At 61.9% G+C, this 21114-nt stretch overlaps 5 protein-coding genes across 31 annotated transcripts in view; 2 read left to right on the top strand and 3 right to left on the bottom strand.

Annotated features, from left to right (window-relative positions):
* The window catches only part of DGKZ (diacylglycerol kinase zeta), a 44016-nt gene extending 40493 nt beyond the window's left edge, over positions 1-3523 (top strand). For 9 of the 17 annotated variants that reach the window (XM_043481110.1, XM_043481111.1, XM_043481113.1 and 6 more), the window contains 6 exons: positions 1193-1224; positions 1476-1519; positions 1973-2093; positions 2172-2205; positions 2444-2561; positions 2822-3523. In XM_043481110.1, coding sequence (XP_043337045.1) covers positions 1193-1224; positions 1476-1519; positions 1973-2093; positions 2172-2205; positions 2444-2561; positions 2822-2938 — 466 coding nt within the window. In that variant the 3' untranslated portion in view covers positions 2939-3523. Of the gene's footprint in view, positions 1-1192; positions 1225-1475; positions 1520-1972; positions 2094-2171; positions 2206-2443; positions 2562-2821 lie in introns of those variants that run through there. The other 8 variants (XM_043481112.1, XM_043481119.1, XM_043481115.1 and 5 more) reach the window with 3 other exon arrangements.
* A 250-nt stretch (positions 3524-3773) lies between these two features.
* On the top strand, positions 3774-6787 carry MDK (midkine). 5 transcript variants are annotated; one of them, XM_043481122.1, is made up of 6 exons: positions 3809-3923; positions 5163-5239; positions 5332-5499; positions 5598-5756; positions 6101-6166; positions 6452-6787. In XM_043481122.1, the coding sequence occupies exons 1-6, from the start codon at positions 3898-3900 to the stop codon at positions 6475-6477; spliced, it is 522 nt and encodes a 173-aa protein (XP_043337057.1). In that variant the 5' UTR covers positions 3809-3897; the 3' UTR covers positions 6478-6787. The 5 variants fall into 5 exon arrangements, with proteins under 5 accessions (XP_043337058.1, XP_043337057.1, XP_043337060.1 ...); XM_043481125.1 differs by lacking the exon at positions 3809-3923 and adding an exon at positions 4143-4599; XM_043481124.1 differs by lacking the exon at positions 3809-3923 and adding an exon at positions 4706-4859.
* A 32-nt stretch (positions 6788-6819) lies between these two features.
* CHRM4 (cholinergic receptor muscarinic 4) lies at positions 6820-15043 on the bottom strand. Its single transcript, XM_043481121.1, has 2 exons — positions 14955-15043; positions 6820-9597 (listed from the first exon to the last, which is right to left on the bottom strand). Exon 2 carries the CDS (start codon positions 9566-9568, stop codon positions 8126-8128), a length of 1443 nt encoding a protein of 480 aa, XP_043337056.1. The 5' UTR covers positions 9569-9597; positions 14955-15043; the 3' UTR covers positions 6820-8125.
* Positions 12839-18777, bottom strand: LOC122449336 (collagen alpha-1(III) chain-like). Its single transcript, XM_043480854.1, has 9 exons — positions 18610-18777; positions 16410-16432; positions 15948-16199; positions 15189-15747; positions 14955-15105; positions 14342-14659; positions 13880-14229; positions 13746-13776; positions 12839-13155 (listed from the first exon to the last, which is right to left on the bottom strand). Exons 1-9 carry the CDS (start codon positions 18775-18777, stop codon positions 12839-12841), a joined length of 2169 nt encoding a protein of 722 aa, XP_043336789.1.
* AMBRA1 (autophagy and beclin 1 regulator 1) overlaps positions 18768-21114 on the bottom strand; it is a 166224-nt gene continuing 163877 nt past the window's right edge. For all 7 annotated transcript variants that reach the window (XM_043482806.1, XM_043482801.1, XM_043482802.1 and 4 more), the window contains one exon: positions 18768-20352. In XM_043482806.1, the coding sequence (XP_043338741.1) occupies positions 19862-20352 (491 nt within the window). In that variant the 3' untranslated portion in view covers positions 18768-19861. The remainder of the gene's footprint in view (positions 20353-21114) is intronic.

Consider the following 21114-nt stretch of genomic DNA (forward strand, 5'->3'; position numbering starts at 1 on the left):
CTCATCATGTCACCCTGTCACATCTCACCCTGTCACCCCATCACATCTCATCATGTCACCCCGTCACATCTCACCCTGTCACCCCATCACATGTCATCATGTCACCCTGTCACATCTCACCCTGTCGCATCTCACCCTGTCGCATCTCGTCACCCTGTCACATCTCATCCTGTAGCCATGTCACCCTGTCACATCTCATCCTGTCACATCCTGCCACATCTCACCCTGTCACCCCATCACATCTCATCATGTCACCCCATCACATCTCACCCTGTCACATCTCACCCTGTCACCCCATCACATGTCATCATGTCACCCTGTCACATCTCACCCTGTCACATCTCACTCTGTCGCATCTCGTCACCCTGTCACATCTCATCCTGTAGCCATGTCACCCTGTCACATCTCACCCTGTCACCCCATCACATCTCATCATGTCACCCTGTCACATCTCACCCTGTCGCATCTCGTCACCCTGTCACATCTCATCCTGTAGCCATGTCACCCTGTCACATCTCATCCTGTCACATCCTGCCACATCTCACCCTGTCACCCCATCACATCTCATCATGTCACCCCATCACATCTCACCCTGTCACATCTCACCCTGTCACCCCATCACATGTCATCATGTCACCCTGTCACATCTCACCCTGTCACATCTCACTCTGTCGCATCTCGTCACCCTGTCACATCTCATCCTGTAGCCATGTCACCCTGTCACATCTCACCCTGTCACCCCATCACATCTCATCATGTCACCCTGTCACATCTCACCCTGTCGCATCTCGTCACCCTGTCACATCTCATCCTGTAGCCATGTCACCCTGTCACATCTCATCCTGTCACATCCTGCCACATCTCACCCTGTCACCCCATCACATCTCATCATGTCACCCTGTCACATATCCTGTCACATCTCATGTCACCCTCTCACATCTCATGTCACCTGTCACATCTCATGTCACTGACATCTAGTGATGTCACCCCGTCACATCTCATGTCACCCCATCACATCTCATCCTGTCATCCCGTCACATCTCATCCTGTCACATCTCATGTCACCCTGTCATCTCGTGATGTCACCTTGTCACATCTCATCCTGTCACATCCGATCACATCTCACCCTGTCGCATCTCATGTCACCCTGTCATCCCGTGATGTCACCCTGTCACATCTGCTCTGTTTGCAGGTCACTGCCAGGGGACGCTGCGCCCCCTACAGGTGAGGCCTCTCCCTGCAGGGCCCCTGCTTTCTCCCTGGTCAGAGGACCCAGGCTCAGTGGGGTGGGGTGGGGCCAGGTGGAGCCCATACACAGCCTCACACCAACATAGCTATAGTCACGTTTGCCACAGCCATCGGCACACGTGCCCCTCAGGCCCGCTTTGCACAATAATACATCACACACGTCTTCACGCACTGACGTGAGCCAAGGCCTCCCATGCCAGAGTGTAACAGGCTGGTGTTCCGAGCAGGTGAAGAGCTCATCGAGGCTGCCAAGAGGAACGATTTCTGTAAGGTAGCAGTGCCAGGCTCGGGCTTCTTCCCCTTGGCAGCCCTAGCAGGGCCCAGGAAGTGGGGCCTCTGGCTGGGCCGGGAGCTCCTCGGTCGAGGTGCAGTCATCTGTCATGACCTGGCCCTCTGTGGGAGGGGGTCTCCATGTGATTGTCCCAATCTGCCCTGCCCCGCCCCACCCACAATCATTGTCCCTCCATAGGGGCTTCCTAGCTCAGTCCGTCTGTCCCCAGAACTGCGAAAGGAGCAAATCTTAGAGGAACCACTGGCTTCAAGGCTCCCAGGGAATCGAGGGGCACCTGGGATGAGAGATGCCCAATGTCTCTCCCTTGCATTCCCAGAAGACCCCCGTAGACCTCAGGGAGCCTGGGGCCTGTGTGAGTTGGAGGGGCATTTCTGTGGTTGGAAGGAGGGTGGTCTCGAGGCGCCCCAGCTTTGCCCTGCCTCCTGCCCTCAGCTCCAGGAGCTGCACCGAGCTGGGGGCGACCTCATGCACCGTGACGAGCGGAGCCGCACGCTCCTGCACCACGCGGTCAGCACTGGCAGCAAGGAGGTGGTCCGCTACCTGCTGGACCATGGTGAGCTGTGCCCCGGGGGCTCCCGGGGCTGGGGGGAGGCTGCCGGGCCTCTCTGACCTCCCCCTCCCTCTTCCCCAGCGCCAACTGAGATCCTTGATGCCGTGGAGGAAAAGTGAGTATCTGGGCAGGGCAGGGCAGGACCCGTTACCCTGGAAACCACCCAGGTTCCATCTAGCCCTTCTGTGTGGATCCTGTCAGAGCCCGTAAAACTGTTCCTGGCCACATCTGTCGCCCTCTGGGCCACCCCCCCACCCCCCCCCCCGACCTTGCCCCAGGACCCCACACGTCCTGCCCCTTCTGATGGCCCCTGCGGAGACAGGAGGGCCCAGAGGACTGGATGGGGTCCACAGCCAGCCCCTGTCCCCCAGCGGGGAGACCTGCCTGCACCAGGCAGCGGCCCTGGGCCAGCGCACCATCTGCCACTACATCGTGGAGGCCGGGGCCTCGCTCATGAAGACCGACCAGCAGGTGAGCAGAGGGACAGGGCGGGCACGGAGGAATCCACGCAGACACAGAGCTACCCTTCCCCAAACTCCGCCCGTGGGAGAGGGGGCTCCAGGGGAGGGCAGCCTCAGGGGATTCAGAGCTGGCCTTCAGCACAGCCCGGACCCCAAGCCTGAGCCAGAAGAAGGCGGCTCCTCGCGAGGGAAGCGCCCTGTCTTCTAGTCTGTCAGGGCCAACAGGCTCCTGAGGTGACGGCAGCTACCCCCACACACACCCCCATCCAGGGCGACACTCCCCGGCAGAGGGCTGAGAAAGCTCAGGACACGGAACTGGCCGCCTACCTGGAAAACCGGCAGCATTACCAGATGATCCAGCGGGAGGACCAGGAGACGGCGGTGTGAGGGCCGGCCAGCCCCCTCCTGGCCACCACACTGCTGCATTCCAGTCAGATGGCCGCAGAGGGACCCGGGCCCCAGGGAAGGAGCCGCGTGCTGCTCCCTGAGGAGCTGCCCAGACCTAGGGCTGGACTCTAAGGAGCTGGGGAAGTCCCACCCCGTCCCCTGAGGCCGCAGCCTAACCCGGAGGGAGGCTCACAGGGGACCAGGAAACTGGACTGGGCTGGGCAGGCCCGGGGCAGGGGGGATGGGGGTGGCATTGGGGGCCCTGGGGTTCAGGGGCCGCAGCCGCGAGGGCAGAGGCCCCGTGAGGGAGCCCCCAGGAAGAGGCTTCTTAAGCCTCCCAGCCCTTTGGGACTGTCACTCTGAGGCTCCTGGGAGCTCAGCCCCCTCTCCTGCCCTGACCCCCCACCCACCCGGGGTCTTTTGCTGCATCTGCCTGCCCGCCGCCCTGCTTAGCACCTCCCCTGTGACCCTCCTCCCAAACACAGTCATTTCACCTCCGACTCTGTGGCCTGGGGGTTGGGATGGGGCTCTCTCGTGGTGACATGTTTACAGCTGGGTGTGACTCAGTAAAGTGTATTTTTTTTCTTTTCTGCTTTTCTTTTTTGGGGGGCGGAGTGGGGGGTGTTCCTGAAGCAGTGGGATCTGCTGGGTTATCCGCAGGGTGGGGTACTGGACGCGTGAACGCAGACCCATTTCAGGGGGTCCTGATTCCCGTTCGGGGGTGGGGTCTGAGGGCCTGCCGGGGACCTGACCTCGGCCAGGCTGCCGGGCTCGCAGGGGCCGGGGGAGGAGCCGATTTCTTCCTGCTTCCCGCTTCCCGCTGGGATGATAACAATGAAAGTGAAAGAGGTGGGGCAGGGGCCAGGCCTGGTTTCTTGGGCCCGGTGGCCCGGTGGCTGGGCAAGCCCCCTCCCCCCTGGCCTCCACCGCTCTGGCTCCTACGGGGACCTGAAGAGGCGATGCCCGAGGTCCCGGCTCACAAGGGGTGGGCATTTGCAGCCGCTGCCGGGCCGGATCTGGAACTTCTCAGACGACTCCTGTCTGCTCTTAAGTCTTAACCAAACCCCGGCCTGCGGGCTCCTCCTTCCTCAACTCCCCCCGCCCCCCGCGCGCCCCCTCCAACCTGCGCTCCGAGAAAAGCGCAGCGGCCTCCGCGCTCCTCCCCCACCAACCCGGGCGCTGTTCTGGGGTTCCCCTGCGAACCCCTCCGCAACACGGAGCAGAGCATCTCCCTGCGCACTTGGTGAAGCCAGCCGAGGCGGGGGCTGGTGCTCCTTCCCCAGCATCTAAGGGCCGCTGAGAGTCCAGCGGGTCCAGGGAGATGGAGGGGGGACTAGGGGTTCATCACTGCACCCACCCGGGGCTCGGCGGACAGAGCCGCACACCGGCTCGAACGCGGGACCCACGCCGGGACCTGTGACACACCCGGGGCTCCGTACCCACTCCTGGTCTCCACCTAAGGCTCCGTGGCCGTGGAGGGAAGCGGGCGTCCAGAGGGAAAAGGGGACGGCAAACCGGGGCTGGGGCCGAGGGAGCGCCAGATTGGGGCATGGGGAATGGAGTGCGAGGACCCGACGGAGGCCCGGGGCCGGGAGAGCCCGGGATCGGAGGATGGGGGGCCCAGGAGGGCCGGGCGTCTGAGAGCTGAGGGCAGAGGCCGGGTGAGGCGAGGGTGTGGGGCGAGCGGCGGGAAGAGGGGGGTAGGGGCGCGGGGAGGGAGGGGAGGCGGGGACGCCGGGGTCGGGGGGCGGTGCGGGTTTGAGGGGAGGGGGCGGGGCAGGTCCTTCCTCGGTGGGGGGGAGGGGGCGGGGGCCCATGTGACCGGCTCAGACCGGTTCTGGAGACAAAAGGGGCCGCGGCGGCCGGAGCGGGACGGCCCGGCGCGGGAGGGAGCGAAGCCGCGCGCGCGGGCAGCGAGCGAGTGAGCGTGCGGGGCCCCGGAGGGCGCGCGGCGGCTTCGGGCCCCCCAGCCGCTGCCCATCTGGGATCCGGAGGCGGGGAGGGGGTCCGAGCTGCGTCCCGGGCTCCAGAAGGCCCCCGGGGAGATTCCTCCTTCTGTGCGCCCGGGCTGGCGGCGAGAGGCCAGACCCCCCAAGTCCGCCGCCACCGCAGTAGCAGCCCGACCCTTTGGGCCTGGCCTGGGAACTGGGGCAAAGCGGGGAGGGGGGGCTGGTCTACGCCGGCGGCCTCCGGGGGGGGACTCTGACCCGTGCTCTCCCCTCAGGATGCAGCGCCGAAGCTTCCTCCTCCTCGCCCTCCTCGCCCTCCTGGCGCTCACCTCCGCGGTGGCCAAAAAGAAAGGTGATTCGGCGGGGGCGGGGGGCTGGGGGGGCCGGAGCCCAGGAAGGGTGAGTCCTAGTCCGGGTCCTGAGCTCTGCTCCCCTGCGTTGCAGACAAAGTGAAGAAGGGAGGCCCGGGGAGCGAGTGCGCCGAGTGGACCTGGGGGCCCTGCACCCCCAGCAGCAAGGACTGCGGCGTGGGATTCCGCGAGGGCACCTGCGGGGCCCAGACGCAGCGCATCCGGTGCCGGGTGCCCTGTAACTGGAAGAAGGAATTTGGAGGTGAGGTGGGGTGCCCGCGGAGGGTAGGCAAGGGGCCCAGCTTCACGGGCCCCCTCACAGGCTGCCCAGCCCTGACCTCCCCCGCGCTCTCCCGCCAGCCGACTGCAAGTACAAGTTTGAGACCTGGGGGGCGTGTGATGGCACAGGCACCAAAGCCCGCCAGGGGACCCTGAAGAAGGCGCGGTACAATGCCCAGTGCCAGGAGACCATCCGGGTGACCAAGCCCTGCAGCCCCAAGACCAAAGCCAAGGCCAAAGGTTAGCGACGGGGGTGGGTAGGGACGGGGTTGTCACGGGTGGCGGCCCCCACCTGTGAAGGCAGTGGTGAAGCTGCCTTCTGTGGATACTGGCCAGTGACTTCTTGATGTCTACACTGTCTTTCTGTAGGCAGAGATACCTTAGGTGGGTGGTACTGAGAGCTCTGCAGATGGAGTTTGGGAGGTTGAAACTCTGGCTCAGATAAGAACCAAGTCAATGGTTCTGTTGGAGCCTTTGGCTTAGGACCCAGGGTAGTGGGCCTGGAAGGGCCTGGCTTTGTCATTTCCCAGCAGGTGGGGGCAGTTTCTAGCTGGGAAGGACTTCCTTACTTCTCTCTCCCTTAGCCTCCTTCCTGAGTCCCAGCAGCCCTGGAGGCCAACCAGGCAGAGGGGCATATGCCCACTTCTCAGGTGAGGGGACTGAGGCTGTGTTCCAGGGCTGCTGGGACTAGGACTGAGGACGGGAACTGGGAGGTTTTCCGATTTTCCAGCGAAAGTCTAAGCCTGGGGAGTGAGGAAGGTTCCAGGGCATCACAATGGCTGCCCTGGCCCAGGGGCTTCCCGGCGGCGGGCTGATGGAGAACCACCAGGGGGCAGAATTTTGTTTTCTCTAATGTGTGTGCTGCAGGGAGGGGGCGGGGGTCTCCACTGGGTCACCGAACCCTGCTAATGCAGTGTTTCTTTCTTGTTTTACAGCCAAGAAAGGGAAAGAAAAGGACTAGCGGCCAGGCCCCGATGCCAAGGAGCCCCGGCTTCACCCAGAGGCCCGGCCCACGCCCTTCCTCCACAGGCTCAAGATGTTACCCACCAGTGCCTTCTGCCTCCTCGTTAGCTTTATCAATCATGCCCTGCTTCTTCCCTTTCACTTGCCCACATCACCCCAAGTGCCCGAAGTGGGGAGGGACAAGGGATTCTGGGCAGCTTGAGTCCCCCCCACAAAGGGATTTGATTCCCCTGTACCCACTTTTCTTTTTCCCCCAACTGGATGCCATTACTAAGAAATAAATAAAATAAATATCTTTTTGTTCCCAATAAAAGCTTTTCTTTTAATATATAAAAGCCCCTTCCCAGGGAGTTTGCTGTGGTGATTTGTTGGAGGTGGGACAATGGAGGAGAGAGAGGGCTGGAGGGAACGGTGGCTTTCAGGGGGTTGGGGGCTTGGCGGTGAGTGCCCCCCAGAGCTCATGGAGAACGGTTATGAAAATTTCTTCCAGGGGCCCCTATTGACCCCTGGAAGGGTGCCCCCGATCAAGTCCCCTGAGCCCTTCAGTCCTGTTTCTCCAGGGGCCAGGCCAGGGGTGGGGAGGGAACCCAGGAGACAATAGGACTGACTCCCCCATCTCAGTTTCCCCAGGTCAAGATCTTTGGGTCCAGCCCACTGCCAATCCAGAAGGTTCTATCCTTTGAGAGAAGAGAGGTGGGAGTCGCTTGCCCTCCTCACCAGCCCTGTTCCGCACCCCCTCCCAGCCCCGGCCACTGTCACGGAAAACTGGGGATCATATCCACCGCACCCTGGGGTTTCTCCCTGGTGACTAACCAGAGCGTTCCTCATACTCTGCAGAGGCCAGGGCAAATACCCCTCGCCACAGTCCCACCCTCACTACATGTGACCCAGGACGAGCCCTCTCCTTAGGGAGCGGGGACAACTCCACAGAAAGATGGGACTGCTCAGCTCAGCCTAGGGTGGGAGGTGGCCGGACCCCAGTTCCTGAGTGAACCCCTGATCTCCCCACTGGCCCATCCTGAATGTGACCTGGGTGTGCTATAGGGGGTGTGCTCAGAGCCCACTCTGCCTGGCTTCCAGCCAGCCCACCCCCCACACCCACCCACCCAGAGCCCGGCTGAGTAGCTGCAGCAAGGGGAGTCTCTGCCCCTGGAGTGGGATTTAGGAGGAGGGACGGAGCCTACATGCGGGGGTGTCGGGGGCAGAAAGCACCGGTTACAGCAGAATAGGGGTCCCTCCCCTTCCATTCCCTTCCTGAGTCTCCTTTCCCAACCATTGGCCCTCTTGCTCCTCCCAAAGGAGGCTCTGCTCCCCTCCAGATGTCCCTTCTTCCAGCCACACTGGCCAGTCACAGTGGGGCAAGGTGCCCACGTAGGCCAGTGCCCCCCAGCTCCCTGAGGCAGGACCACAGAGATGGGTCGGACCGTCCGGCTCAGTCACCTCCTGGGGCTGATCCTTGGCCTGAGCAGAGACCTGGTCTCGGAATCCAGCCAGAGCCTCTTCTGAGCCTCGCGGGGTCTCGGGGACCTCAGTTCTCTTCGGAGAACGTGAACGCTGAGAAGTGCCTCCAAATCTCTCCTGGGCATCCCCCAAGCCACGTGGTCGCCCACACACGCACCAGCACCTCCAGGGGCACCCCTGCCTGCCTACCTGGCAGGGCCGATGTTCCGATACTGGCAGAGCAGCAGGTGCCGGAAGGTCTTTTTAAAGGTGGCGTTGCAGAGGGCGTAGCAGGCCGGGTTGATGGTGCTATTGACGTAGCAGAGCCAGTAGCCGATGGACCACACGGTCTCGGGGATGCAGCTCTGGCAGAAGGTGTTCACCAGGACCATGACGTTGTAGGGCGTCCAGGTGAGGATGAAGGCCAGCAGGATGGCGAAGATGGTCCGCGTCACCTTGCGCTCCCGGGCCGCCATCTGCCGCTTCTTCCGCACCTGGCTGCGGGCGATGCTGGCAAACTTCCGGGCCACGTTGGCCGCCGGGCGCATGCCAGCCGGCGTGGCAGGCACGATCTCGATGGCTGTCACGCACTCGTTGCCCGTCTGCTTCGTCACAATCTGGATCTTGGACCATTTGGAGGCCGGGTTGAGGGTCCGTGGCTGGAGGGGGGGTGCGGGTGTGGCCGGCGTGGTGGCCTCTGTGGTTGACAGCTCTGTGGCCGGGCGCTCCTTGGTGTTTTGGGTGGCGCTGCCCGAGCTGGACTCATTGGAGGTGTCTTTGTCGGCCACGGGGCGTGGCGGGGGCGGCAGTGCGGGCGGAGGGGCCTCCTCTAGCTTCCCGTTGCGCAGCTCGGCCCGAGCGGCGGCGTCTCCCGGGGGCGGCGGTTTCTTGACGCTCTGCTTCATCAGGGGGCTCTTGAGGAAGGCCAGGGTCTTGGCCTTCTTCTCCTTTGGGCCTTCGGGCCGGTGCTTATGAACCCGGCTGCGACTGGCCAGGGAGATGTGGACGTACAGCACCGTCATGATGACCACGGGCAGGTAGAAGGCGGCGATGGCCGTGCCGAAGGTCACCGCGGGGTTGGACAGGAACTGGATGAAGCACTGGTTGTCGGGCACCGTCCGCTTGCCCACCACAAACTGCCAGAACAAGATGGCAGGCGCCCAGAGCACGAAGGACAGGACCCAGGCTGCAGCGATCATCAGGCCCGCCATCTTGGTGGTGCGCCGGGCCGGATAGGTGAGGGGCTTGGTGACACAGAAGTACCGGTCAAAGCTGATGATGAGCAGGTTCATGACAGAGGCATTGCTCACCACGTAGTCCAAGGCCAGCCACAGATCACAGACCACGGCACCCAGGGGCCAGTAGCCCTTGATGATGTACACGGTGTACAGGTTCATGGAGAAGGCGCCTATGATGAGATCGGCACAGGCCAGGCTGAAGAGGAAGTAGTTGTTGACCGTCTGCAGCTGCCTGTTGACCTTGATGGACAGCATCACCAGGATGTTGCCCACAACCGTCACCAGGCTCAGGGAGCCCGTCACCGTGGCGATGAACACCATCTCCACCGTCTCATAGCGGTTATGGGTTGACGTGACCAGGCGCACAGACTGGTTGCCGGAGCTGCCGTTGATCGGGGTGAAGTTCGCCATTTTGGTTAGCAGCAGTGGGCGGATAGTGTCTGGAACGAGAGAGGAAGGGGGTGACCTGTTGAAGCGCATGAGAGGCGTGAGGTGAGGTACCCTGGAGTCAAGGTGACAGAGGAGCAACATCATCCTGCAGAACCTGAGAGAACCCGGTCCCATCACTTCCTCCTGTCTCCGCTCACAGGGCGTTTATTGGGTGCCTACTCTTTGCAAGAGGACGACAGAGGATGAGATGGTTGGATGGCATCACCGACTCAATGGACATGAGTTTGGGTAAACTCCGGGAGTTGGTGATAGACAGGGAGGCCTGCTGTGCTGCTGTCCATGGGGTTGCAAAGAGTCAGACACGGCTGAGCAACTAAACTGAACTGAACTTTATGCAAGCGCTGTTGTAGGCGCTGGGGCTACAGACGTGAAGGAGACACACACAGCCCCCCATTCTCACGGAGTTCACATCCCGATCAGGGGAGACATACAAACACATGAGCAATGAAAAAGCGCTAGAACGAAAACAAGGGCAGGTGACAGAGAATGAGTCAGAGAGGGGATGGGCAGTCAGAGCTGCAGAGAGTGGCCTCGGCGAGGGCGATGGCGGAGCTGAGGCTGGGAGTCATGTGCAAGGTATGGACAGAAGGCCAGTGTGGGTGGAGGGGTGGGGGCAAGGGTGGTCCCCAACTTCAGCACGTGGCTCAGGTCAGAGGTATTCGTTCATTCACCCACTTTGTCACTTCTTTTATTTTTTTAGATTTTTTAATATTTTTTAAATTAGAGGATAATTACAATATTGTGCTAGTTTTTTGCTATCCATCAACATGAATCAGCATTAGGTACATGTATGTCCCCTCCCTCTTGAACTTGGTCACTTCTTAACCAAATGTTGCGGCGGGACTTGCCCGCTAATCCCTACAGAAGGCACTGGGGACAAAGGCAAGAATATATACTATCAGCTAACATGCATTGTTTACCAATCACCTTCCATGCTTTCTGCAAGTATTCATTCATTTCATCCTCACAACAAACCTAGGAAGTGGACGCTGTTATTTATTTGTTTATTGGTAGTGGGGTGCGGCATGCAGAATCTTAGTTCCCTGATCAGGGACCAAATCCGCACCCCCTGCAGTGGAAGCATGCAGTCTTAACCACTGGACTGCCAGGGCAGTCTTGGATATTGTTATTTCTTACTAACAGATGAAGAATCCAAGGCTGTAACCTGCCCAAGGTTCCCTAGCTCCTGCCACTCATGTTGCTGTCCCAGAGCTAAGGGGTCTGGCAGAGGGAAGCCCAAAGAGCCACAGGAGCCAGTGGTCCCAGACGTGACCTGACCTGATCAGGGAACAGGTGGCATGGAACCGGAAGTTCAATGAGGAGGGGACAGTGCCCCTGTGGCAGCCCCTCCCGGAACACTCCCCCATCCCCAGGGCGTGGGGGTGCAGTGCAAGGGTAGCTGGGGTCTGCCTGTGAAGAATCAGAAGCCGAAAGGGCCCATCCACTGAGGCCAGACTCCCAGGGCTTCCCGGGGGCCAGTGCCCGATGGGAACCCCAAGGGGGAGCAAGTGGCCCAGAGGGGCTGCAGCAGGGGCCAGCCCCCGAGGGTGCCCCTCATTCGCCAGTGCACACTGCGCGCCCTAGCCGGAGGCCCCCAAGCATGAGGCCTCTCCCTGAAGCCTCTTCCCGTCCCCCCCACCTCCTCTCCCTCCGAGTGAGGGAGGCCCACGCCCAGCGCGCTGTGCCAGGGCAGCCGTTCAGCCCAGCCTCCTTCACACCCGCCAACACGCGCACCATTACACACGCACACAGGCCCATCACAGCCCTGCCAGCCCCGCAGCTCCCTGGCGTATATACGTAGTTCTGTGCGTCTGTGTGAGAGAGAAACAGAGGCGGAGGAAGTGGGGTGTGGAGGAAGGAGCCTGGGCCCCGCAGCCCAGGCGCCCAGGGTCTCATCTGGGCGGCCATGCACAAGCCACCGTGCCTCCCTGCCCCGCCTGCTCTCCTTTGCAAAGTAGAGAGAGAGGCTACCCGTCCTGGGACAGCCTCCCGGCAGTGATGGGGGTCAGCACCTCATCTGCCTCTCCAGCACGAACGTGCACTGGAGGTTGGAGCCAGGTGCCAGGGTGACCCCCCCACACCCCGCCGCCGGGGTGCCCTCCAAGCCTAGCTTCAGTCAGCCAGCATCACAGCCCCAGCCTCCTGGCCTGGCAGTTTCAATCCTCACACCCAATTCCTTAGTTCACAGGAGAGGCTCAGAGCAGGGTGGTGCCACCCCCAAGGTGGCAGAAGAGTCAAGGGCAAAGACCAAGTACCATGCTGACAGACTCCAAAATAGAAGCCCGGGCACCACCTCCTGGGCAAGACAGGAGGCGGAAGCACCCGGCCTGGGGAGGCTGCCTTCTACAGGCACGTGCTGGCTGGCTGGCGAGGGCTGGGCAGGAATAGTCCGTCCGCCAGCCCCAAGGAAACCCTCGCCTTAGACCCCCCCGCCCCCTGCCAGGGTCCAGACACAGGCCGGTGAGATCGAAATGGAACTGGAGGTATCAGACAGGAAACATATAATAGCTCTTGTTTATTGAGTGTGAATTATGAGTCAGGGATCCCTCTGAGCTTTTTATATAGATTATCGGGTTTAATCCTCACAGCAGCCGAAAAAGGCAGGTGCTGTAAGTGTCTTCATCTTACTGAGGTATCTTCTTACCCACGAGGATAATGTGAATTAACTTGCCTAAAGTCACCCAGTGTGGAAGAAGGGGCGGGGGCGGAATTAGAGCCTGGCAGCCACCTTAACCCCAAGGTGCTACAACATCACCTTGTTCTCCTGCCTCTACTCCACCCTGCCTCGGGTGGCTCAGCGGTTAAAAGAATCCACCTGCGACACAGGACACACGGGAGACAGGAGTTCGACTCCAAGGTTGGGAAGATCCACTGGAGAAGGAAAAGCAACCCACTCCAGTATTCTTACATGGAGAATCCCGACGGACAGAGGAGCCTGGCGGGCTACGGTCCGTGGGGTCACAAAGAGTCGGGCAGGACTGGGCACGCTGCGCGGGGGTGGATCAGGGGAGGCCTGGGTGTAGGGTCTCTTCTCATTCCTTGCGGGCTCCCTCTCCTAGAGTCCCCAGAGAAAAGCAGATCTCTTGTCTCCATCTGAACAGCTTGTCTCCAATCAGGTGGCCAAGGGTTTATTCGCCCTGGACCTGCTTGGGGAAGCAGTCAGCTGCAGGCAGGGCTAGGCAAATACTTTCCCCTCTTCCCGCCCCTAATATCTTCCCGGGGTGGGGGGGATCACCCGCAGACATTCGAATTTAGCCTCTGCTGAGGCGCTTCTCTGGGATCCAGGCCCGCGGGAACCTGGGGAGGGGAGCAGCCGCTGCCCGGGGATGTGCGCACCGCTAGATGGCAATGTCGGTCCCTGGGTGCAGCTCCGGACCTAGAGCGGGTGGCCGCTACTCGCCCACTGCCCCCAAACTCCGAGAGCGACTGGGAAGGCAGGGGAGGTCCCTCACAGGGGAGGGACCGGGGCCCCCTCGCCAGGCCCCGCCCTGGAGCTGCCTGGGGCTCCACGGTGGGAAAGTTAAGGGCACCCGGTTCCATCCGGCACACTGCGAGGCACGGGTGGGCGGGAAGGCGAGTGCGAGCTCTGTTTGTGTGTGATCACTGGGGAGCGCGCGTAGAAGCTAGTAGCTGTCTGCATGTGCTGTGTGTGTGTGCGCTGAGCCACGCCTGGATACCAGTGCGCCCGTGTGCGCGTGAGCATGCTCGCGCGGTGTGGACACGTGCATGTGCATGTCTGTGTGTGCCTGGAGTGCTGCGGCCCAGGGATGCACACGGTTCGGGTGTGCCTGCATCTGGCGAGCCTGTGTGCAGGAGCAAATGCCGGGCCCACCGTGGGTCCTGTGGGTCCCGCCCCTGCCCGGAGGCTCAGCCCTTACTTCGGCTGTCTGAGTAAGAAGGTCGGCCAAGAACCCGGGTCTAGATCGCTCCCCGCCTGTGTATGGGGAAGGGTTCCCGGCTGCACTGCAAGACCAGACTACAATCTGAGTTGCCAGGGAGACCCCAGACGTGGGGGCGTCGTCTTAGCCCAGGGCCCCGCGGTGTCTGCGTCCCCAACATTGAGGTGCAGAGTCCCGGACTGGGACGGACTATTTCGAGGGGTTGCTGGTAGAGTCTCTCAACCCGACTTGAGGGATACTAGGCTCTGATGTCGCCGAAGGGCGCCCAGTCTGCGGGGCAGAAGGGTGCGAGAAGCACCTCCATAACTGGGAGGCCCGGCCCGGGGCTTGTGTAAGGCGTGTGTAAGACTCTTCCCCATCTCACATTCCTCACCCCGAACCCCGCCGAAGAGGCACCGCCCGGCTCCAGCGGCTGGAGTGGGCACCCGGCCTCTCGAGCCCTGGACTGGGGCGGGCCTCGTTGGGAATTATTACTGGGCCCAACTGGAGACCACGTCTCCGCGACTCCCTGGTGGCCGAAGGGGCCCTGGCTCCCCCGTGCCCCACCCTCCCCCAACTCCCTGGAGCGCAGTTCCTGCAGCCTCTGGGCGTGGGCACCTTGCTTTCCTGGGTCCTGGAGCCCCCCATTCCCAGGCGCTATGGGCTCGCGTTCCCTGTACGCCAGGGCGGGGGGCGGCGGTGGTGGTGGTGGTGAAAGGGGGTTTGGGGGTGACTCCTCGATTCCTAGGCGTTCACGCTAGGGCTGCGGGAAGGCTGTGGTCTCCGCTGTGTCCCTGGGGCAGGAGAGGAGACTAGGAGTTGTGGGGACGGAGAAGGGGCGCAGGGGATTTGGCACCGACATTGCGCGTGACACTTCCGCCATGGGGCTCGGGGCTTGGCGCTGGACCTCCCAGTCTCTGAGCCTGGGCGACAAAGGAGGGGAGTCTTGGAGGGGGGAGGGGCGCCAGGAGAGGGCAGGGGTGTTTCCCGTCAGAGTTCAAGGTCGCTGATGGAGGACTCGGTGGACTGGAGTGGGCTGGCGGCGCCGGGGTGGCGAGGAGACGGGCGGGAAAAAGCCTCTTTGGGGCTCCAGCGCCCGGCGCCCCGAAGAGCTGCCCGTGCAGGATGAAGTGCGGGGTCCCGCCCCCGACGGCTGCCCCGGGCTCCTGAGGGGCTGCGGGCGGGCACACACACCATCACCACCACCGCCACCGCCCGACCTACTGCCTGTCCATTCCTTCCCGGAGGCGCACCTGGAGAAGCCCCCGAGCCACACTCCAGGCCTTTCTTCCAGCGGGCCCCTCACCCCCCAGGCCTTCTGCACCTCCCAGCGCCGGGCTCGCCCGCGAAGAAGCCTGGGGACCTGTCCTAGTCGGGCCCGCCTCGGGGAGCCTCCGAGGGTCCGGGAGCCACGCGTCCCTCTCTGCCCACCGAGTCCCCCGCCCCCGCGCAGCCGCGGAGTCACTTACCAGACGCCTCCGCCCCGTTCCCCTCGCACCTGACGGACGGCGGGCCTGGGGGTGGCCCCGCGGGCCGGGGGCGGGGACGGGCGCGGAGGGGCGGCCCCTGCTCCGCCCGCAGCTCCCGGCGCTGTGGCTGAGACTCGCGCTCACGCTCGCACTTTTCCCCGAGCCGCGTGATGTCACGGGGAAGCAGCCAATCCTGGCGGGGCCGCGCCGCCCGCCCCGGGCCGGCCACCCAACGGGGACGCGCGGGGGGCACCACCCCGGGCGTCCGGGACCCCCGCTACGCGCGCCCCTCCCTGGAGCCGGCCGGCGGCTCTCCACTCGGGCACTGTGGAGAGGCACCGCCCGCGGTCCCCAGCGCGGCTTGGCGGGGGGCGCTGCCCTCCCGGGAGCCTGGGGGTGGGGTGGGGTGGGGTGGGGTGTCCGCGTTGTCATGGGGACGCGGCGCCCCCTCGCGGGCTGGGGAGGGAGCTGGCAGTCCCGTCTGGCTGCGCTCCCGCCCCCGCTCTGACCAAGCACCGGGGACGGGGAGGGGGTCTCGTGCCCGCCCGGATGTTTCTCCTCACACTGCCCGGCTCGCAGCTCGACCACGGGAGCGCGAGTGTTTGACCCTAACAGGAGGTTATGGGTGGGTGGGTGGGGTGGGCTCTCGGCCGTCCGGGTTCCGTCGGGGCAGAGAGCCGAGGGCCGGCAGTTTCGAGCCTCGAGGCGGAGTATTGGCCGCCGGGCAGCCAGGGAAGAGGGGGCGCCGTCGGGACCTGGGAAGGCGCTGGAGAGAGAAGCTAGGCGACGGTCCCTAGGGAGAGAGGAACCGGCTCATCGCACGCAACCCCGTCCGACCCTCATTCCTGCGGCCAGGCTTCCTGCTCCTGCGCTCCAAGCCGGGGAGCCGGTGCGCACCCTTTCTCCAGCCCCGGGGACAGGACGCGCCGCCCATCCAGCCTGGAGGGCAAGCTCTCCGATGCCTTTGAGGGAAATCCGAGTGCCCAAGGTCACCTGGGGTGGAACCCGGAGCGAGACCCCCGAGGGAGAGAGCTGCTGGTCTCCTTGAGGTGTCCGGGAACCGCGCGGGCCAGAGCCCTGGGGCTCGGGGCCTTGCCTGCCCCAGCAGGAGGGCCGGCTGAGGCCCTCGAGGAATGAGGGCTGGGAGGCTTCAGCACCTTGGAGAGCGCCACCTCGGCGCAGACCTTGGCAGACCCGCTCGGCCTGCGGGCACCAGCGTTCCCGTCTCCCCCGAGACCATCCTTCCTGCGGCGGGCCAAGGTCCCCCCACCCCCCAAACGCCCGGGCCCCGGGGCTTGGCACCTCAAACTCTCTGAGCGCGAACATCCGATTAAACCTTAAGACGGATGGTTTCTTTTCTTCGAAAAACAATTAAAGTCCCGCCCCACCTCCACCCTCCCCCAAGGGTTGGGCGGGGGGCTGTGTGTGCCGGGCGCGGGGAGGTGGAGGGCGTACCGCAGCGGAGGAGGCAGCAGGAGCTGCCAGGAAAGGGGCGGGAACTCAGGCAGGAGCCAGCCCCGTGGTGCTCTTCGTGTGGAGCCCTCTGTGAACCCTGAGGGCTGCAGCTGGCGGCCTGGACGAGTGAGAAGCCATCGTCTTTTACCTGAACCATCTGGTCTCCCATGATTCTCATAACCAAAGGGTGGAAAAGGCCCTGCTGTTCTTGCCCTCATCTTACAGAAGAGGAAACAGGCCTGGTTGGTTCATGTGACGAATAGATAACTGTCTGCACTGGTTTCCCTTTTCCATATCCCTCCTAGGGCCTGGGAGAGGGTGGTCCTTCTAGGAGGGTGAAAGTGTGTGTTTGCACAGACATGCAGGTTGGGATGAACTGTCAGAGGAGGAAACAAACAAGGCCACTGGAGGCCGCAGAAACTAGATAAGTCTCCAACCACTCCCTTGAATTCTTCCAGAAGCTGTTGGGCAAAGCTACCCCCGGTTTTCCAAAATGCCTATGGTGGGGTAGGTAGGGCCTTGGGCATCCCCCAATCCCAGATCCCACAGTGAACTGTGGAGAGCAGAGTCAGAAACCAAGGGACCTAGTTTAGTCTTTACTCTCTACCTTTGATCCAACTGGGTCCATAGGCATCTTGATAGTGAAAGTCGCTCAGTCTTGTCCGACTCTTGGTGACCCTGTGGACTATAGTCCATGGAATTCTCCAGGCCAGAATACTGGAGTGGCTAGCCTTTCCCTTCTCCAGGGGATCTTCCCAACCCAGGGATTGAATCCAGGTCTCCTGCATTGCAGGCGGATTCTTTACCAACTGAGCCATGAGGGAAGCCCATCTTGGGTCCACAGAACTGCTGGGAACCTGTTGCCTCATCTCCAGTTGGGATTGCTGAGTTCTGCCCCACTGACCCTGCAACCTTATCATGATAAGCAAGGGGGCCCATGGAGGCTCTACCCATGCAGACAAGGGCTTTCTAAGGAAAGGGGATGGTGGGGGGAATGGGAGGTGTTGACAGGGGTCTCCAACAGGTAGGGCTGGGTTCATGCTTGACCAGTAAGGACAGAGGCAAGGCCAGGCAGGACTGAATTTAGGTCACTTCATCCACAAGGCCTCCTCCTACCCCTTTTTCCCAGAGCACATCAGGGTCCCATCTAGGTTCAGACCCTGGCTCCACCAGTGAGCTGTGTGTACCCACCGCAGAGGATTTGTGGAAAGGTCTGAAATGATAAACACTGAATCCTCAGCACACACTTTACAATCAACAAATTCTGAGTCCCCACTCAGACCACGAAATTCTTCCTCCCACAGAGGGGAGGGCTGGGTGGAGGGCAGGCACTGCAGGGGGCGCCATTCTCCTTCCATCCTTTAATGTGTAACTCAAATCTCACCTCTCCAAGGAGGCCTCCTCCTACCACCCCAGTGCTCTCAGAGCTGGAAGAAACTTTAGGAGGCTGCAGAGAATAAGCCCGACCTCCTATCCAGAAAAATGAAGCAAGAGAAAAGGCAAGTGGCCTGCCCAAGGCCACACAGCTAGTTGATGTGTCTCTTGGTCCAGAGCGTGCTATAATAATAATACTTTAAATAAAATTCTAGTGCTCCTCACCATGTAACTCTTCACATGGTCTCGTATTATTTGCTCTAATTTTGTGGTTCCATCTCTGCTGGGGCAGAGCAGACTTCTGTATGCCCCACAGTGTCTGGGACAGAGTTGAACACACAAAAGTTACTCGAGAAGTACTTGTTGCTGCAAATAGCCCTGGAGGTGGCTCTGATCTCCGTGTCCCCCCTGTGAGAGAGGGAACAAGTATCCTTCTTTCGCCAACTGGTTTGAAACTCACATGGCCAAGACCCATGACCACAGCAGACCCCTGGGCCACTGCTCTGACACAAAGCAAAGGGAAACCCAAGCCCCCAGTGCATGGCATCTTGGGAGGATACCTGTAGGTAAGGCCCGCTCCCTGCGGGCCACCCCAGACACCCATGACACGTGCTTTACAGGACTGCTGGGGAGCCAGCTTTCCAGTCAGTGATTTCTTCACTCCAGGCCCATCATCCTGAGTAGGAAGCAGCCAAGATGAGTGACCTCCCAGCATTCTTACCTACCCACCTGTTACCATGAAGGATGCCCCAAACCTTAGCAGGCTCCTAGAAGCAGGCAGTGGTGGGACACGGGCGCAGCATGAAGCAGGCGTGGCAGCTCTTACCTGAGTGGCTTCTGCTGAGGCATCACGGGGCTCCCCGCCCAGGACAGCAGCACCAGAGGCAGTGCCCTGAGAACCGGGGCAGCCCAGCCCCACGGCCCCTGCCCCCACCGCTACCCGCTCCCTCCATCCCCCGTGGAAACAAACAGAGAGGAGACCGGTGAGGGGCATGTCATCATTTTAATGATGTAGATCTTTGGTGTTTCCCTCATTAGCAGTCAGACTATCCCCTCTCCTCCCACCACAATGTTTCTATGATGAGTTACAAACAGAAAAGTAATCACATTTTTCATACTAAAAACAAAATAATCAGAGCCTTGATTTCTCCACTAGAAACTACACATACAGTTCAAGATTCCACATGCAACACCTTAAATCACAGACCAAGACCTCACATTCTGACCCGGAGTCTAACCCCTCCCCCAGCCTTGGGCTGGCTTTGGCCTAGGCTCAGCTAACACTTGACACCCACAGGTGCTGCTCTGAGGGCCTTGGGGGTGGTGGGGAAGGAGGAGCTTGGTGGACAAGCCCTGGGGGCTGGCCAGCCTACACCCCCCACTCCTGAGTGAGGACCTGCCCACTGTTCCTTGACTCCATCCCGTCTCAGGCAAGCAGGCTGCCCCCCACTCCATGGTTGGCCCCCACCGTAAGTGCAGAAGTCCCCATGCTCAGGAGTCCGGGAGCGGGGTCTGACCCCTGACTGTGGTCTCTATGGGGGAAGATGATCAAGGGGCTGAAGCTCTGGAAGGCTCAGAGATGGAGGTGGTTTCTGGGGGCCGGACCACTCCTCCTGCGTTAGGGCTCCCGGTGGCTCTGCCTGCACGACAGGTGAACAGGGAGAAGCTGCCCCACTGGCCACTGGCCAGGACGGTCGGGCCCTGATCTGGAAGACTGTTCACCCTCCCGGGGGGTCTCTGCCCAGGGCTGAGTCCCTTGAGCCTTGGTTCTAGGAGAAGCGGGGTGGGGGGGGGGTGCGTGGCAGGGACACCGACTTCCTCCTCCACTCGCAAGGAGCACGGCAGTCTGGGACACCCCTGGGCCCCAGATCCTGGAAGGGTCTAGTCCCCGAGGCAAACCTGGCCCCTTGCACCGCCTCACTCCCTGCTGCCCCGGATGGACGCCCTCCTGACCCCCACCCTCGCGTTCCTGTTCCCTGACGCAGCCCACGGCTCTTCTGCGCGCTCGGTTCCCAGTCAGCTGTGAGGTCCGGTTTCTGCTCAGCGGTTCAAGGGGAGGCACCAGGGCACGCCTGTCTCTACCTGTTCCGTGGCTCCCCGCTGGGGCCTGCGGCCTCCCCCCTGCCGCTGCCCCCACCGTCAGGAAGGTGGTTGTTGTTGGTCAGGCCGCAGCGCTGCGGGGTTGGTCCCTCGGTGCTGGGGAGGGGGGCGGGAGGAGGGGCCGGGGAGGAGGCGGGCAGGGCAGGCTCCCGCCCAGGGGTAGCGGGCCGCTCCCAGGAGGCTGTCCGGGGGCTCAAGCCTCGCTCTGCCAGCTGCCCGGCTTCTGGGAGCATCCCCCGAGAGGTGGAGGGCTGCGGCGAGGGCGTGCGCGCGGCCCCCGGCTCGGCGCCTGTCTGGGAGCTGCGGTGAATGCGGTGGCTGACGATGATGTTGTTGCCGAAGCCGCCCATGGAGGCCATGGTGGTACTCTGCTCGCGCTGCACCACGGCCGTCATGCCCCCTTCAGCCATCAGCCGCTGGATCCTGCTGAGCGCGTCTTCCCCGCTGGCCCCATAGTCCGAGCCCTCCCCTGGAAGGTACAAGGCAGAAGGGAGGGAATCAGCCACTGGCCTGGGCCTGAGTCAGGCAGGCCAGAGCTAGGAGGACCCGGCGGATTCTAGCTATGGGCAGAAGCAATGCGGTGGCCAACCCCTCATTGCAAGAATCAATCAAGTGAATTTCCCTGGTGGTCCAGTGGTTAAGACTCTGTGCTTCCAATGCAGGGGGGGGCAGGGTACGGGTTCGATCCCTGGCCTGGGAACTAAGATCCCACAGGCCGCATGGTGCAGCCAGAAAAAAAAAAAAAATCAGTCAGGGACTTGGAAGCTAGATAAGATGCCCGAAACAATCCTAATTCACACTTCAGCCTAGAGCGCTGAGACTGCTCAGCTGGTTAAGAGCGAGTCCTGGACCGGAACCTGGGAGTCTGCCTTCAACCCCTTGGACACCAGAGGCAGGCTGGTCTTGCATCCCACGGAGACAGCCCAGAGAGCCGGTGCTGTCTGCCTCTTCCTGTCTCGCACAGCCTAGTAGGGACAGCCTGGGCCTGGGCCTGGGACAGGGTCCATGACTGGTGTTTGGAAAGCAAGGGCACTGTACAGGGTGCGTCTAGAAGACAAATGTTCCGCTCGGCACCTTTTCTAAGCTGTGTTCTCTCTCTCCATCATTCTTCTGTTTATGTCACTTTCTAAATGCACACGAGGAAGACGATTTTCAAGTGTTCCTTCGAAGGCATTCTGTCTCCTCTTAATGTCCCACTTTCCCACGTTATTCCCCACGTACTGTTCTCGCG

This window comes from Cervus canadensis, chromosome 11 (assembly GCF_019320065.1).
Source record: "Cervus canadensis isolate Bull #8, Minnesota chromosome 11, ASM1932006v1, whole genome shotgun sequence".
Classification (NCBI taxonomy): Eukaryota; Metazoa; Chordata; class Mammalia; order Artiodactyla; family Cervidae; genus Cervus; species Cervus canadensis.

Coding starts and splice junctions, on each gene's coding strand:
- CHRM4 (XM_043481121.1), bottom strand. CDS start 9,568: ATGGCGAACTTCACCCCGATCAACGGCAGCTCCGGCAACCAGTCTGTG.
- LOC122449336 (XM_043480854.1), bottom strand. CDS start 18,777: ATGCCCCTCACCGGTCTCCTCTCTGTTTGTTTCCACGGGGGATGGAGG. Junction 16,433..18,609: donor CCTCAGCAGAAGCCACTCAG/GTAAGAGCTGCC, acceptor CTTTCCTGGCAG/CTCCTGCTGCCTCCTCCGCT. Junction 14,660..14,954: donor GAACGGGGCGGAGGCGTCTG/GTAAGTGACTCC, acceptor GCCCGCCCGCAG/CCCCTCAGGAGCCCGGGGCA.
- MDK (XM_043481122.1), top strand. CDS start 3,898: ATGCCCGAGGTCCCGGCTCACAAGGG. Junction 3,924..5,162: donor GAGGTCCCGGCTCACAAGGG/GTGGGCATTTGC, acceptor CTCTCCCCTCAG/GATGCAGCGCCGAAGCTTCC. Junction 5,500..5,597: donor CTGGAAGAAGGAATTTGGAG/GTGAGGTGGGGT, acceptor CTCTCCCGCCAG/CCGACTGCAAGTACAAGTTT.